This window comes from Antennarius striatus, chromosome 24 (genome assembly GCF_040054535.1).
Source record: "Antennarius striatus isolate MH-2024 chromosome 24, ASM4005453v1, whole genome shotgun sequence".
NCBI classification, from domain to species: domain Eukaryota; kingdom Metazoa; phylum Chordata; class Actinopteri; order Lophiiformes; family Antennariidae; genus Antennarius; species Antennarius striatus.
The window spans coordinates 8,128,514-8,140,818 of record NC_090799.1 but is presented as its reverse complement, the minus strand read 5'-3'; the positions used below and the strand labels follow the sequence as shown (position 1 = coordinate 8,140,818).

Below are 12,305 nucleotides of genomic sequence, written 5' to 3'. Positions count from 1 at the left end.
TGCAGTACTTTGCTTTTTGCACTCATGATTTCGCAGTCGATTAATTACTGCTCAAAGGGACTGAAGTAAGACGAAATACCGGTTTCCAGGCGTTCAGTGCCAACACCTGGAGTTTGATTTAGAGTCTAAACTTTGACAAGATGTAAGATTGCTTTATTCATTCAGTATGAATTGTTTAATGTATTTCTTATACAAACTTGATAATGTCTGTGCTTGTCCTTACCATGAGTGACCAAGAGAGGGCAGCGCTGACCAAATCTAGTGATGTTCACACCAGTTTTTCTATTGACTCGATTCTTTTACATTTACTCCACAAACAGCTTAATTTCCTGTTTAAATATTTCCTTCAGCAATAATCACACAATCTGCCGGCGTTTCATCAATGCTGGTTTCCTTCTCGCTTCGATTACCCACCGTCAGTGGAGCAGCTGACATCCTGGCGTTTTCGCACTTATATGTCAAACTGATTAATTTTACTTTAACCTTTTTGTCCACGACCATAGACTCATTGTGATTTCTCTTTTAGGGGATTTGTATTATTTTAAGATCTATTCCAGGAAAGAGGCAGTCATTAACTTACTGCATTTTTAAGTGTCATGGGAGCCACACGGTCTCGGTGACAAGCGGGAGCTTCTATTTATTTGTTTTATTTTCTATCTTTTGTAAATATTTGGAGAGTTTCAATGGCTTATTATATAAGGGTTTTTTTGGAGCTGGGTTTATATTTTGTCCTCGAGGGGGAAAAAAATAAAATATTTCAAATGGCATCACTTCTGTTTCATTCAGAACCCGAGTGTTGTCTTCAGAGGGATGACTGTTGGCAGTGATAAGACACAGATAAGGACACAAACACGAGTCTGACAAAGGCTTCAATCAATACTTCAGAACTATAAATATTTAATAGCACGGTGAAAGAATCAGTTTTTTACTACATCCATGAAGCACAAACACAATCATTTCTACGCTGCAGGAAATCTTCATCCTAATGTTTTAATATGTTCAAACTCTGAAGTCTTGAATCTGTACCAGTGTCATTTTTTTGTTTTCTTGCAGCTCAGAACGTCGACAAAAAAATTCCAATTCAAACTGCAGGAGAACAGATATTTTCAACAATGATAAAATAGGGATGACCATTTAAATACAGTATTTTACACAAGAATCACTCTTCAAAATGTCTTTTAAATATGAAAAGCATTTCAATATTTACAATTAATATTAGAATTTCAGCTGTAAGTGGATTCAGCAGTAAAATGTTTGGAGCCAGACGGTTTGGGAGGGTTTAAATTAATTGAACACGGTCTGACATTAAAGCTCCACTCCTTAGAACTACGTCAGATAAATGTAAAAGGTGAGATCTGTCCGCTGGAACCCAAATCAATGGACCACAGAAATAATTTTCCCACCTCCAGGAAGAAAAGGCGACTCAGGCCATGGAAGCCTCACATGATCATAAATGCTTCTACTGTGTAGGCATCGGGGACACATGAGGATACAGCGGTGATTTTATCAGAAATAAGTCCTAATGTAAAGAGAATAAAGTCTAAAAGCATCTCCTTCAGTTTGATGCTTCTGATGTCATAAAGTTACAAAAAAATAGACCAAAATCACTTTTTTTAAACATAATTTTTCCAGTGATGACATGAATTTTTCTTACTTATGTCCTTCTTTTTGTCTTGTCCAAATTATATATTTTTATATCCCACCATGGCCCTAAATTCTCCAGCCAGATCCCAAAGCCTTGTCTTATTTGATGTAAAAAAACAAAACCCTGTTGTTATTTTATTCCACTTCCTGTTCGTCTGCGGCGGGTTGGCGGTTGTGGCTCCTGCAGGCGGTTGTGGCTCCTGCATCAGGACTGGGACGGACCCTGGCTCAGGCTCCCCCCATCCCGCCCTTTGGTCTCACGGTTTTAGCAGGAAAAGTCTGACGAATGTCCGACAGACTCCCAGAGCGTCAAAAACTCTCCTCATCTTTCTCTTGGGCTGAGATGACTCCACATTTCTGAGTTTTTTGGCCTTTCTGCCCCACTGGGAAACATTCCCATCCTCACGTCAGAGCACTAATAAAACTCCTTTAGTAATCCAGTACACTAATGTTCCCTTCCAGAGCCATTCCTTCCGGCCCTGTTTGGCAACTTCTGGCCTCATGCCGACCGGCGTCTGCAGGTTCTCTCCTTTGGTATTCCTGCGATCGGCTAGTTCCACCCTGGCCTCATGTAGTTGGGGATGCACTGGCAGACCTTGTAGCTGTAGTAAAAACCAGTCTGACACACTGGTCTGGGCTTCCTGCAAGGCAAACTATAGCAGCTAGACAGGAAAGAAAAAGGAAAGGTGGAAGTGTTATCCTCTTGACATGAATGCTACGGATTATACCATGATCCGGCGTTTGTTTTTTTGTGTGAGTGAAACAGTCTGAGGGAGGATCGAATACTGAGAAGCCTCCACTTCAAAATCCCAGCAGGTGTGTGATGTTTGGTTTTACCGCCTCCTGCGACCAGATGTGAAATCAAAAATAGAAAAAAGTTAGCATCCCAGAAACGACTTCTCCAGCTCGATGATTAATTCTTTACCACTGAAGAATTAAGCATTACTAAATCAGTCATAAAAACATTCCTTTCATCATCTGTTATAAATATATAACAAGATCAAATAAAGTAATTCAAATAACAGATATTACAAATATGTTCCTGTGGTGGGATGAGAATGTTTAGGAGACTCTAACAAGAGGTCACGTGTGTGTGAGTCCGTGAACTTTCCCACACATGTATAACCATGATTGGTGATCACTCGTATTAATGCGGGCCTGTCGCTCTATCTGCCCCCCGACCCCGCCCTCCTGCCCCGGACCCCGCCCTCCTGTCCGACGGCTCCTCTGCTCACTGTCATTGAGTTCGTCCCGTTCTCTCTGCAGGCCTCTGGGGTCAGAGCGAGGTCGATCCCTCACATGCCGGCGGTGGGAACCGCCACAGACACGCATGCGAAAACACACACGGGCAGCTGGTCGAGTATTCAGGCGCCCCGTGTCCATAAAAGGTCGTGTGGAAACATGCGAACGACAGAAAAGGAGACCAAACTTTTCCCTTTTCAACTCTGGAATGTATGACATGTCCATTGAGAGTCTCCCCCACCCCCCTCAACCATAAAGGCCTTCCTCTCTCCTTCCTCACCCCCTTTCTCCTGCGGAGCTACCAGGAAGAGGAGCCTCTGATGGGCTCCCCTTGGGGGAGGCTACCGGTCAGGTGTTGCCAGGTAACAAATACGTACAAAATAAAAAATTTACTGAATGTAGACTGCATGATGCTCTGTCTGGGGGGGGCTCCCGGCCGTCACGTACCTGCAGGTGTTGCTGTTAAACCTCTTCCCTTGCCTGAGACAGGACTGGGGGCTCTCTCTGCACTGACACAGGCAGGTGTCGGGGTTCAGTGGCTGGTTCCGGGGGCACTCGGCGGCGCACACACATCCACAGAGCTCCTCGTCCCACCGCTGGCCGGCGGGGCACGGCCTCCCCTCGCCTTGACCACCACACTGGCACTGACCTGAGAGGAGCGAGGAGACAAATGTTCATCTGTGAAATATTTGGCGGTTGAGTTCTGACTTGTTTGAAATTCTGCCCCCATCTGGCTCGATTTCCACTGTTTTCGTTCAGACTGATAGATCCCTAGCGGTTTGGTGGGATGCCAGAAAAAACAGGTTTGCGTAAAGGAGTGGTTTTGGCGTCACTTTCCAGCCAATAAGGCCGAACTCTGGCGTTTAAAACAGGAAGTACAATCCCAAACCCTTCTCACAGGTGTTGTGGTCCAGTTTCCAGCCTGGATCGCAGCTGTCCTCGGTGAGGCCGTTCCGACAGACGCACTCACAAGTGAACTCGTCCAGAACCCGATTGGGTCCGCAAAGAGCCAGCAGACCCGAATCCAGTGCTTCTGGAAGAAGGAGGGAGAAAGAGGAAGTTGATTTTACGAACTTTGTTGGATAAGATTATTTTATGCCTACACGATGAATGAAAGGATCCGAGATAAAGCGTGTGTTAAATCTGTGCAGATGACACACGGCTTCCAAACATGTTTGGATGGAGTTTGTGCATCTCGGCCGTTCGTTCTTGCTGGATTCAAATTGCAAACCGGAGCGCTAATGATTTTTACTGCTCATTAAATTTACTCGTGATTCATTCCACAGATTTTTTTGATGCCTCACGAGTTGAAAGTTTCCAGTCAGAAAAACCACGTTGAACGATTGGATGTGACCGAGACATCGATCTAATTACCCCCCCCCCCAGGCTGATTTCAGATACAGGAACCAATGTGTTCTTACCAGAATCCGAGTAGTTTATGGTTTCCGTGGAGATGCACATACAGTTCACTGCATCCCATATTGAGCCGGAGGCACAGGGCATGTCAGGCGGAGAACACCTACACACACGTAAGCATACACACCCACATTTTCTGAATGAATGGACATAGGAAGCATGAGTCACGCACACACACACACACACACACACACACACACACACACACACACACACACACACACACACACACACACACACACACACACACACACACACACACGCGTCACTTCACTCCCGCTCACAGGTGATCCGACGCGGCTCGTCGTATGATGGAGTGCAGCGGCCGCTTGGGAAGACAGGTACACGAAGTGTGGTTGACAAAGGTCACCATGACGACGGACCGGTCCATTCTGGGTGGGGACAGCTCCATCAGCTGGCAAGAAGACACACGACACGGTTAGTGTAGGCGTGTATGTTTTCTGTGCCACTGACGTGTTGAAGGTGATGCAATGGTTTCGACGTGATGTGATTGTTTGTGGTTGTATCCTAGCAACAAGCAGGGAAGGTTGGTCAAGGGGCGTGGCTGAACTCACTGTCTTGTTGACGAGCGTGTGACTCGTGTTGGTGCAGTAATGGGCCTCGTTGGCGCAGCATCCACCGCACCGGTGCAGCGCCACGCAGCGAGGGAGGTAGAAGTGACTGGTGGATTCTGGGTATTCTTTGGCGACCTCAACGCACACCTCTCTGGGCAGGCAGGAGGTCCGCTGGATCTCCTCTAGGATCACTGGAAACATGCGAGAAAGCAGCTTTTAGGACTTCCTGTACGGAAATCACTATCAGGAGTTTTTAAATCCAATCCAGGAAATATCTCAACATTTACCCCCCAAGGCGCCGTCCATTTTGAACAGAGCCTCCTTCCTCGGCTGACCCCAAAGGTCGTCCTCGTCGGACAGGCTGGAAGATCTCGCCAGGTAGCCGGGAAAAGACGGAGATGAGGAGGAAGAGTAGGTGAGGTGCCACGACTTCCTCCTCATGCAGAGCTGAAGCAAACTGTATTCTGGGTAGAGGAGCTGCAGGAGCTCATCGATACTCGTCACCGTCTCCAAACTCGGCTTGTCATCTGGCAGGTCTGGAGCCTGGAGGGCGGGAAGCGATTCGATTTTAACGACATATGGCGACTCAGCGTCACGCAGAGGAAAAGTACAGCAGATCGGATGCTTGGTATCTGGTTGGTGACTCATGAGTGACTCGCGACTGATGCACAAGAAACTTGCAGCTCTCCCCTTTATGTTTCGAAACGTCGGAATCAACATAATCGGCGCGTCACGATTTAGAATCGACAGCGTAAGCGTCGCTGCTTTGAGTTGGATAAACAGTGAATACCTCCACTGCCAATGTGTTGTGACATGTTGACTGCTGTTAGTTATTTTGGGGAAATGAATCCTCCCCATACCTGCCCACACACACACAAACACGCACGCACGCACATACACACACACACACACACATACACACACACACACAAACACAAACAAACACACACCATGTGGGTAAAAGAAGCTACAAATCCTCTTTAGTTCTTTGTTTTGCTGCTTCTGCATGTTTTTAGATCACATCCTGATTCCGGATTCCATTTCTTTTTTGCTAGAACCCATCCTTGACATCCTGCATGTCAACAAAACCGGACTGAACAAGCTGAATATTGTCTTCCATGCCAACTATTATTACTATTATTATTACTTTTGTACAAAGGGGGCTTTATGTTTGTGCAGGAAGTCTCTGCTGACAGTAGATATCGCTCCAGAAAGCGGTCCTCTTCTGAGTCATCCCATAATGATTTTTGTATCGTCATGACAGACGGCTGCTCTGTAATACAGTAGATGAAAGATGCAAAGGTGAATTGTGAGCGACCGGCTAATAGAGGCCTGCGTTCCATCGGGGGGGGGGTCTAAATGTCAGCTGGGAGGCGAGTGTCACTCAGTAATTTCTCCCGGGAACAGCAGCGTGTGTGTGTGTGTGTGTGTGTGTGTGTGTGTGTGTTGGTTCATTTCCCAGGCTGAGGAGGATGAAGATGATGAAACTGGCATTACCTACAGAAACCAGACCTCTGTTGTTATTAGTTTTTTTCTATCAATCCATCACATCTATTTCACTTTCCTGTTATTTCTGACCTCCCTCTTCTGGTTTCGGTCATTTTTCTTGTTCTCTTCTTAAATAAGCTGCAAAAAAAGAAAAGAAAAAGTATGTCTTCTTCTGTCTCCTTTCAAACTTTGTCCACGTTTCCTTTTTGTTTTGGCTCTTCTCCTTCTCTCCTTAACACGTGATCACACAACATGAGGTCATCGCTCAGGGACTATGAGGTCATGATGGATGAATGACCAGCGTGACCTACTTCTGGCGCACACACCCATGCGTTTACTGCCCAGTCAGGCTTTTAGTAAAAAGCCTGACTGGTACATATTGTTTGTACATGATGTCTGCAGCCATCATCATGCACGAACAATATGATAGTTTACCATGATTTATTATCGGTAGTTTCAGACGTGGGGTTGGATTTCCACCATGATGCCACTGGACACCAGTATTCAGTCATCAATTAATGACAGAGGCCGTACCGTAACCCGATTGAGCAGGAAGTTTATAATTTAATTACTTAAATACTTCCAAATGAAAGCAGTTTCCCGGCTGGTGAGCAATGACTATTCCACAGAACTGGGATCAGTTTTATTGTAAATGATGTCATAGAAGGAAGCAGGAACTGAAAGAGAATTTGCTTCCTCTCAGATTTTGGGCCAGGAGGAGCAGCTCTCTGTTTTGATGCAATCTTTGTGGATCAATTTGAATGATGGCTAAAATGAATATTTTGTGAATCCTGATTCTTTCCATTGTTTTGCCCCCCCCCCCCCCGGGATTTTTCAACTCAAGTCCTTATTGGTTTGGACTGATGTTTCCAAAAATCAAGTCAAAGGTGTTCCACAGGGATCAAGTCTTGTGCTGTTTACATACATAGAAAATACACATGTCAGCAGAACTCATATTAATCATAGTTATTTTCTTTCAATAATGTGTGGGGGAAAAAACTACATTTAGGAGCTTGGATTCTACAGGTGTAAATCCAAATAAAAATTAAGGATCCACCAGATTGAAATATGTTTTCTGCTGTGTTCCTCTGCAAGTTGTATCTACATTACATTTTCTCAGAACCGGTGCATCATAATGGAGGAAGAGGCTGAAATGCAAGGTGTTTCTCTGTTCACACACATGGCTGAAGCGCTCATCAGGCATGATTAGGAGCACAAGGACACCTTTCACAGCCACAACCACGACTGTAACTCCTGACCTTCTGACTGACTCTACAGATAGAGGATTATGATACCTGGAATGATAAAGACATCGCACATCGCCTGCCTCACTGCTCTGGATTAGATATCCTGCAGCCTTGAACCAATGGATGGATCTTTGGCTGACTGGTCTTGTCAAGATGTTGCATGAGTTTAACTAACTTAGCAGCATCTGTCATGCGTAGCATGGATGGTGTCTGCATCGGTTTACCCCCCCCCCCTTTTTTTTTAACCCAGATTTAACAGATGCAGAAGTTTATAAAATTCACAGAGGACGGAGTAAGCGAACGCCTCACCTCAGTGCCCATGTCTCCGGTTTGGTAATAGTCTGTGTAATCCTGTCCCGAGCACAAACCGCTGATATTAAGAATCCATAGGAGCAAAGCAGGCATCCACATAGTGAGGAGGTGGACGGAGGAGGTGAGATATCCGGACGGACTCAAAACTTGGATGTGAAGCCGACGAAACGGAGCGAGGAGAGGCAGGTGGAGGAGAAGGAGCGGCGGGGCATCACAGACTCTGCAGGTATCTCTGTTTGGCTCCTCTCGTCATTCTATCCCGGGACAAAGCTGCTCTTCCGGCACGGGTTGGTTGAATCTGAGGCAGCAGCTGAATAAAACATGTTGAGGAAACAAATCTCCTCGCCTCCCGGTCGAGAGCTCTCCTCTTACGCTGCTCCTCTCGCCTCCATTCGTGATGTCAGGTGTCACGTCTTCCAATCCCTAGTTTCCCTTTTATCACCTCGGGGTTTTTTTCCCCCCCTCCTTTTTTCCTGACCTTCAACTTGAATTTTTTCTCAAATACACTCTTTTTTCCATTTGACGTTCCCCCCTTTCTTTTTCTTTTCTGTCCAGCCTTGGTCGTCCTCGTCAGTCTCTCCTCCTTCGCCCTTCACACTTGTGCACCTCCTGGCTTTCTTTATCTCTATTTTCCCGTCTCTTTCACTCAACAGCTGTGCTCTTCCCTCCCTCTGTCTGCCTCGCTCCCTCAGATTATCTCTGCCTCTTTATCTGTCTCCTGTTTCCTCCTCAGAAACCTCCAGGGCAAAGCTCTGACTGTCTTTTTTCTCTCCCCTTTTTGTCCTTGTTATAAATCTGTTACAACTTCTTCTGTTAGGCTGGCAGGTCTTCAGAACGGCATCAAAGAGAGAGAGAGAGAGAGAGAGAGCTTATCCCAGATCCAAATGGAGGTTCCTTTTTTTTTTTTGCTGAAGGCAAAAAAAGGAGGTTTTTAAAAAAAAAAAAGTGTGTGGCCTTTGGTGTTAAGTTCTTGTCCAAACAGAGCAAATGTGCTTCCCGCTCTGAGACATCCTGCTGAAGTGAATGAAGAAAAAGCGGAATTGGAAGGATTGTGTTTGGTGGGCGGAGTGCAGGATTTGAAAGCGATGATTTGTGTGTTATAAGCCTTATACCACCTCTTTTTTCTTTTCTTTTTTTCCCCTTCAGAAATTGCAGGTTATGCAGCATCTGGCGCTGGCACACTTTCTCCCCAGACGTGCCACCATCCTCTTTTCTTTACTGATTTAAATGCTGCGTGTTTTATTATAGCTCTCCAAAAAGACTTTCAGAAACACTTAAAATCAGATTTCTCTCACTCTTTCTCTTACATTTTCTCAACCTTCCATCTCCTAGAAGTGAGATTTAAAAATCTGCATCTTTCCTAACCTTTTACGATCTGGAACACCTTTGCCGTTCCTGCTTCCCTTCACCTCTGCAGCACTTTCGATGTCTAGACTCGTCTTTACGGAGAGGTGAGAGCTTCACACCTGCATTGTCACCTTTGACCCCTCATACCACCCCCTCTCCTCTCCTTTTTTTTTTTTTGTACCTACCTCTCCTGGTCCTAAAAAAATGTCCAACTTCACATACCTCCTTAACTATTCCGCCCCAAGGCTGTGGGCATGTGTGTCATGACGGATGAGGAGGAGGAGGGTAAGAGGAGATGAGGAGAAAAGCCAGCTGACATCTTTGTCTAAATTCTGATTTCTTTTTCCTTTCCCAGGGCAGTTACCGACAACCGTAAAATAAAATACAGGGACCGACAAAAATGAAGAAGAAGAGGAGCTGGGAGGAGGAGGAGAGGTCGGCAGCCATCAGGAGGGGAGAAAGAGGTGTGTCTGGGAAACTCTCGAATGAGAAAACATCCGATTTTTGGGCCAGTCACTGCCAGCCTTTGCGAGAATTAAAAACACCCCCCCACACACACACACACTTACACATGCACGCACACAGTGGCAAGTGTCTGCATGCAGTACGCTTTATGTGTTGAAATGTGAGCAACCAAATTCCACATTCCAGTCATTGCTTTCTCCATTTCATCATGTGAGCGGGTAGCAAAGCATGAAGGGATGATAGAGAAGGAGGCTTATGGGTTTTTAATACTGGGCTTTAACATCCTGTGGTGTGGACGCGTCTGACAGGATCATTCCTAGGTTCTAAAGAAGGAAAAAAATCACCTGCTGCTGGGAAATGAATATGCATAAGGTGACATTCACTTTATGTGAAAGAGGAGACGATTTGCTGCTTCCTCCTGGGTGGAAAACGGAATTTAAATGGAATGATCGTCTGCACAGATCAGATACTGTATTCTACAAAATACAGTATTTTCCGCACTATAAGGCGCACTGGACTATAAGGCGCACCCTCAATAATTCGTTTGTTTTATAATTTATTTCATATACTGTATAAGGCGCGTTTCGATCGATCGGTAGTCCAGTCGGAGGTGAGGTGCAGCTATTTGCTGCTGTGTGTCCTAAACAATTTTTAACTAGTTTTTAATGTCAGGCTGCTAATTTACTGGCAAATATGACACTGCTTTACTCCTAGAACTGACTTTAACGTCAGTGTCTCACCGCCGTGAATCTCACAGCACATCGCTGCAGACAGAATACACAAGCCTGAATGTGCCCCTCCGCCGCCCCCCAGAGATATCAACTACATTTGTAAATCAATTGCAGGACACTCGTTGGCACCTTTGTCTAGCAGTGACTGCTCTTGAAATTTCAGAAAAGGCTGGAAGTTCAGCTTTGAGGGTCTTTCATTGACCTTTATGCCAATTTCTCCGTGTGATTCCACAAATTCTGGAATCTAGTGGAATCTAGTGACGTTAATGGACCGTCACTAGATTCCAGATGACAGCACAATGGCATTTTTAAGACCAATTAAGTTTTAAAGTGGATTATTTCCGACGCAAAATAGTTAGGAAATACTGAGATCAGTCAGTCAAACTTTATCAATAGAATTGTTGAAAGTTCCTTATGTTTTGCTACGTAATCACCGGTGCTCCTACAGTCTGCTCTGCCCTCTGAGAGCAGCTCAGTCAGAGCCGGGACTTTGGTGACGCCCATTGACTTAGGGGACTTAGGGCCCGAGTTCCTCGTGAGGGTGCTCCACTGGTGGGGGAGTGCGGCATGACTGGCAGCCAGACTGCCGGCTTTTTTTCAGTGATCATGTTTTTAACCAATATTAATATGAATATTAATCCATAATAAGACACACCGGACTATAAGGCGCACCACGGGTTTATGAGAAAATTTTAGGCTTTTAGGTGCGCCTTATAGTGCGCAAAATACGGTAAATGTAATTTCCTTTCGCTGGTCTTGCATGATGTAGACACATTGATGAAAATGTAAAAGTGCAAAAACTATTTGATATCTCTCTGCCTGTATAAATGAAATTGGACGCACACTTTCTTTGCGGAACAGCTGCCTCATCTGTGACAGAAATGTCTCTGTGAACCTGCCTGGTGTCATATGATGGAAATATCTGAGATATTATCTGATTTCATGCGTCTCAATAGTGGGAGTGTAAAGTTCACATGAGCTCGAAATGTCTCATGGGTTTGAAACTGCGTAAGCTGCATTGATTCTAACAAGATCGTCAATGTTAGAGGGGAATTAAAGACAAACGGGGACTGAGAATAAATCTATCTAATGAGCAGTCAGCTTTTTCTTTGGTTTCTGTGGGGCTTAAATTGAAAAAGGATTCATTGAGTGAAGAATTCAAACTGGTTTTTTTTTTCATTCTGTATCGTCTTTAAACTCCAAGCTTTTAAGATTCTACTTTAATGAAGAGTTTCAAGAGCGACTCGTCAATCTCCACATCCTGTGCCCTGCAGATAAAGCGTCCTCTGCAGCAGATAGAGTGTGACATGTTATTGTAAGTGCTTCTTCTTTTTTTTCTCAGTGTTTTCTGCATTTGAGAGCAGCAATGACGCCTCTGGACGGGAGGCTAGTACTACTTAAATGTCATTAAATAACACGTCCCGTGTCAGATAGGAAGCGTTTAAGATAATTTGGATCAGGGCAGACACCGGAGACAGGAAACAAAATCAGCTTCCCACCGGTTCACAGCACCGGTTAACATGTTTTATCTTGTTAATTTAATTCACAGAGAAACGTGTGAAAACACAATGTGAGCTGGATCCGACTCAGCTCAGTCAGATTCACCTGAATGTGGAAGCAGTGATGTCTACCTGTACAACTTTACCTGGGGATATCTTAGTTCATTCCTTCCAGGTAAAAGGCCTCTGGGTCTAGAATATTACAAAGTTTCGGTGCTTTAACACCTTTTTCAAGTCTCACCAGAGATTTTCTGCTGGATGGACACTCCAGCATGATCCAGGACTTCTCCTGAAACCAGTCCTAGGACCCCTATTGAAATTTAAATCAGGCAGATGCAC

The 12,305-nt window shown here is 45.0% G+C and overlaps 1 protein-coding gene across 3 annotated transcripts; it reads right to left on the bottom strand.

Moving 5' to 3' along the window:
* Nucleotides 1-891: 891 nt before the first annotated feature.
* On the bottom strand, nucleotides 892-8,950 carry LOC137591251 (vascular endothelial growth factor C-like). Of its 3 annotated transcripts, XM_068309135.1 has the most exons (8): nucleotides 7,922-8,950; nucleotides 5,165-5,420; nucleotides 4,878-5,068; nucleotides 4,587-4,717; nucleotides 4,308-4,405; nucleotides 3,785-3,919; nucleotides 3,334-3,535; nucleotides 894-2,306 (listed from the first exon to the last, which is right to left on the bottom strand). In XM_068309135.1, the coding sequence occupies exons 1-8, from the start codon at nucleotides 8,021-8,023 to the stop codon at nucleotides 2,195-2,197; spliced, it is 1,227 nt and encodes a 408-aa protein (XP_068165236.1). In that variant the 5' UTR covers nucleotides 8,024-8,950; the 3' UTR covers nucleotides 894-2,194. The 3 variants fall into 3 exon arrangements, with proteins under 3 accessions (XP_068165235.1, XP_068165234.1, XP_068165236.1); XM_068309134.1 differs by lacking the exon at nucleotides 7,922-8,950 and having other exon boundaries at nucleotides 892-2,306; nucleotides 3,785-3,916; nucleotides 5,165-7,397; XM_068309133.1 differs by lacking the exon at nucleotides 7,922-8,950 and having other exon boundaries at nucleotides 893-2,306; nucleotides 5,165-7,397.
* Between the last annotated feature and the right edge of the window lie 3,355 nt (nucleotides 8,951-12,305).

Excerpts from the sequence above, each read along its gene's own strand:
- LOC137591251 (XM_068309133.1), bottom strand. The coding sequence starts at position 5,885 with ATGCAGAAGCAGCAAAACAAAGAACTAAAGAGGATTTGTAGCTTCTTT. Across the intron at positions 5,069-5,164 it reads AATGGACGGCGCCTTGGGGG|TGATCCTAGAGGAGATCCAG; the intron begins GTAAATGTTGAG and ends GCATGTTTCCAG. Across the intron at positions 4,406-4,586 it reads CGAGCCGCGTCGGATCACCT|GTGTTCTCCGCCTGACATGC; the intron begins GTGAGCGGGAGT and ends ACGTGTGTGTAG.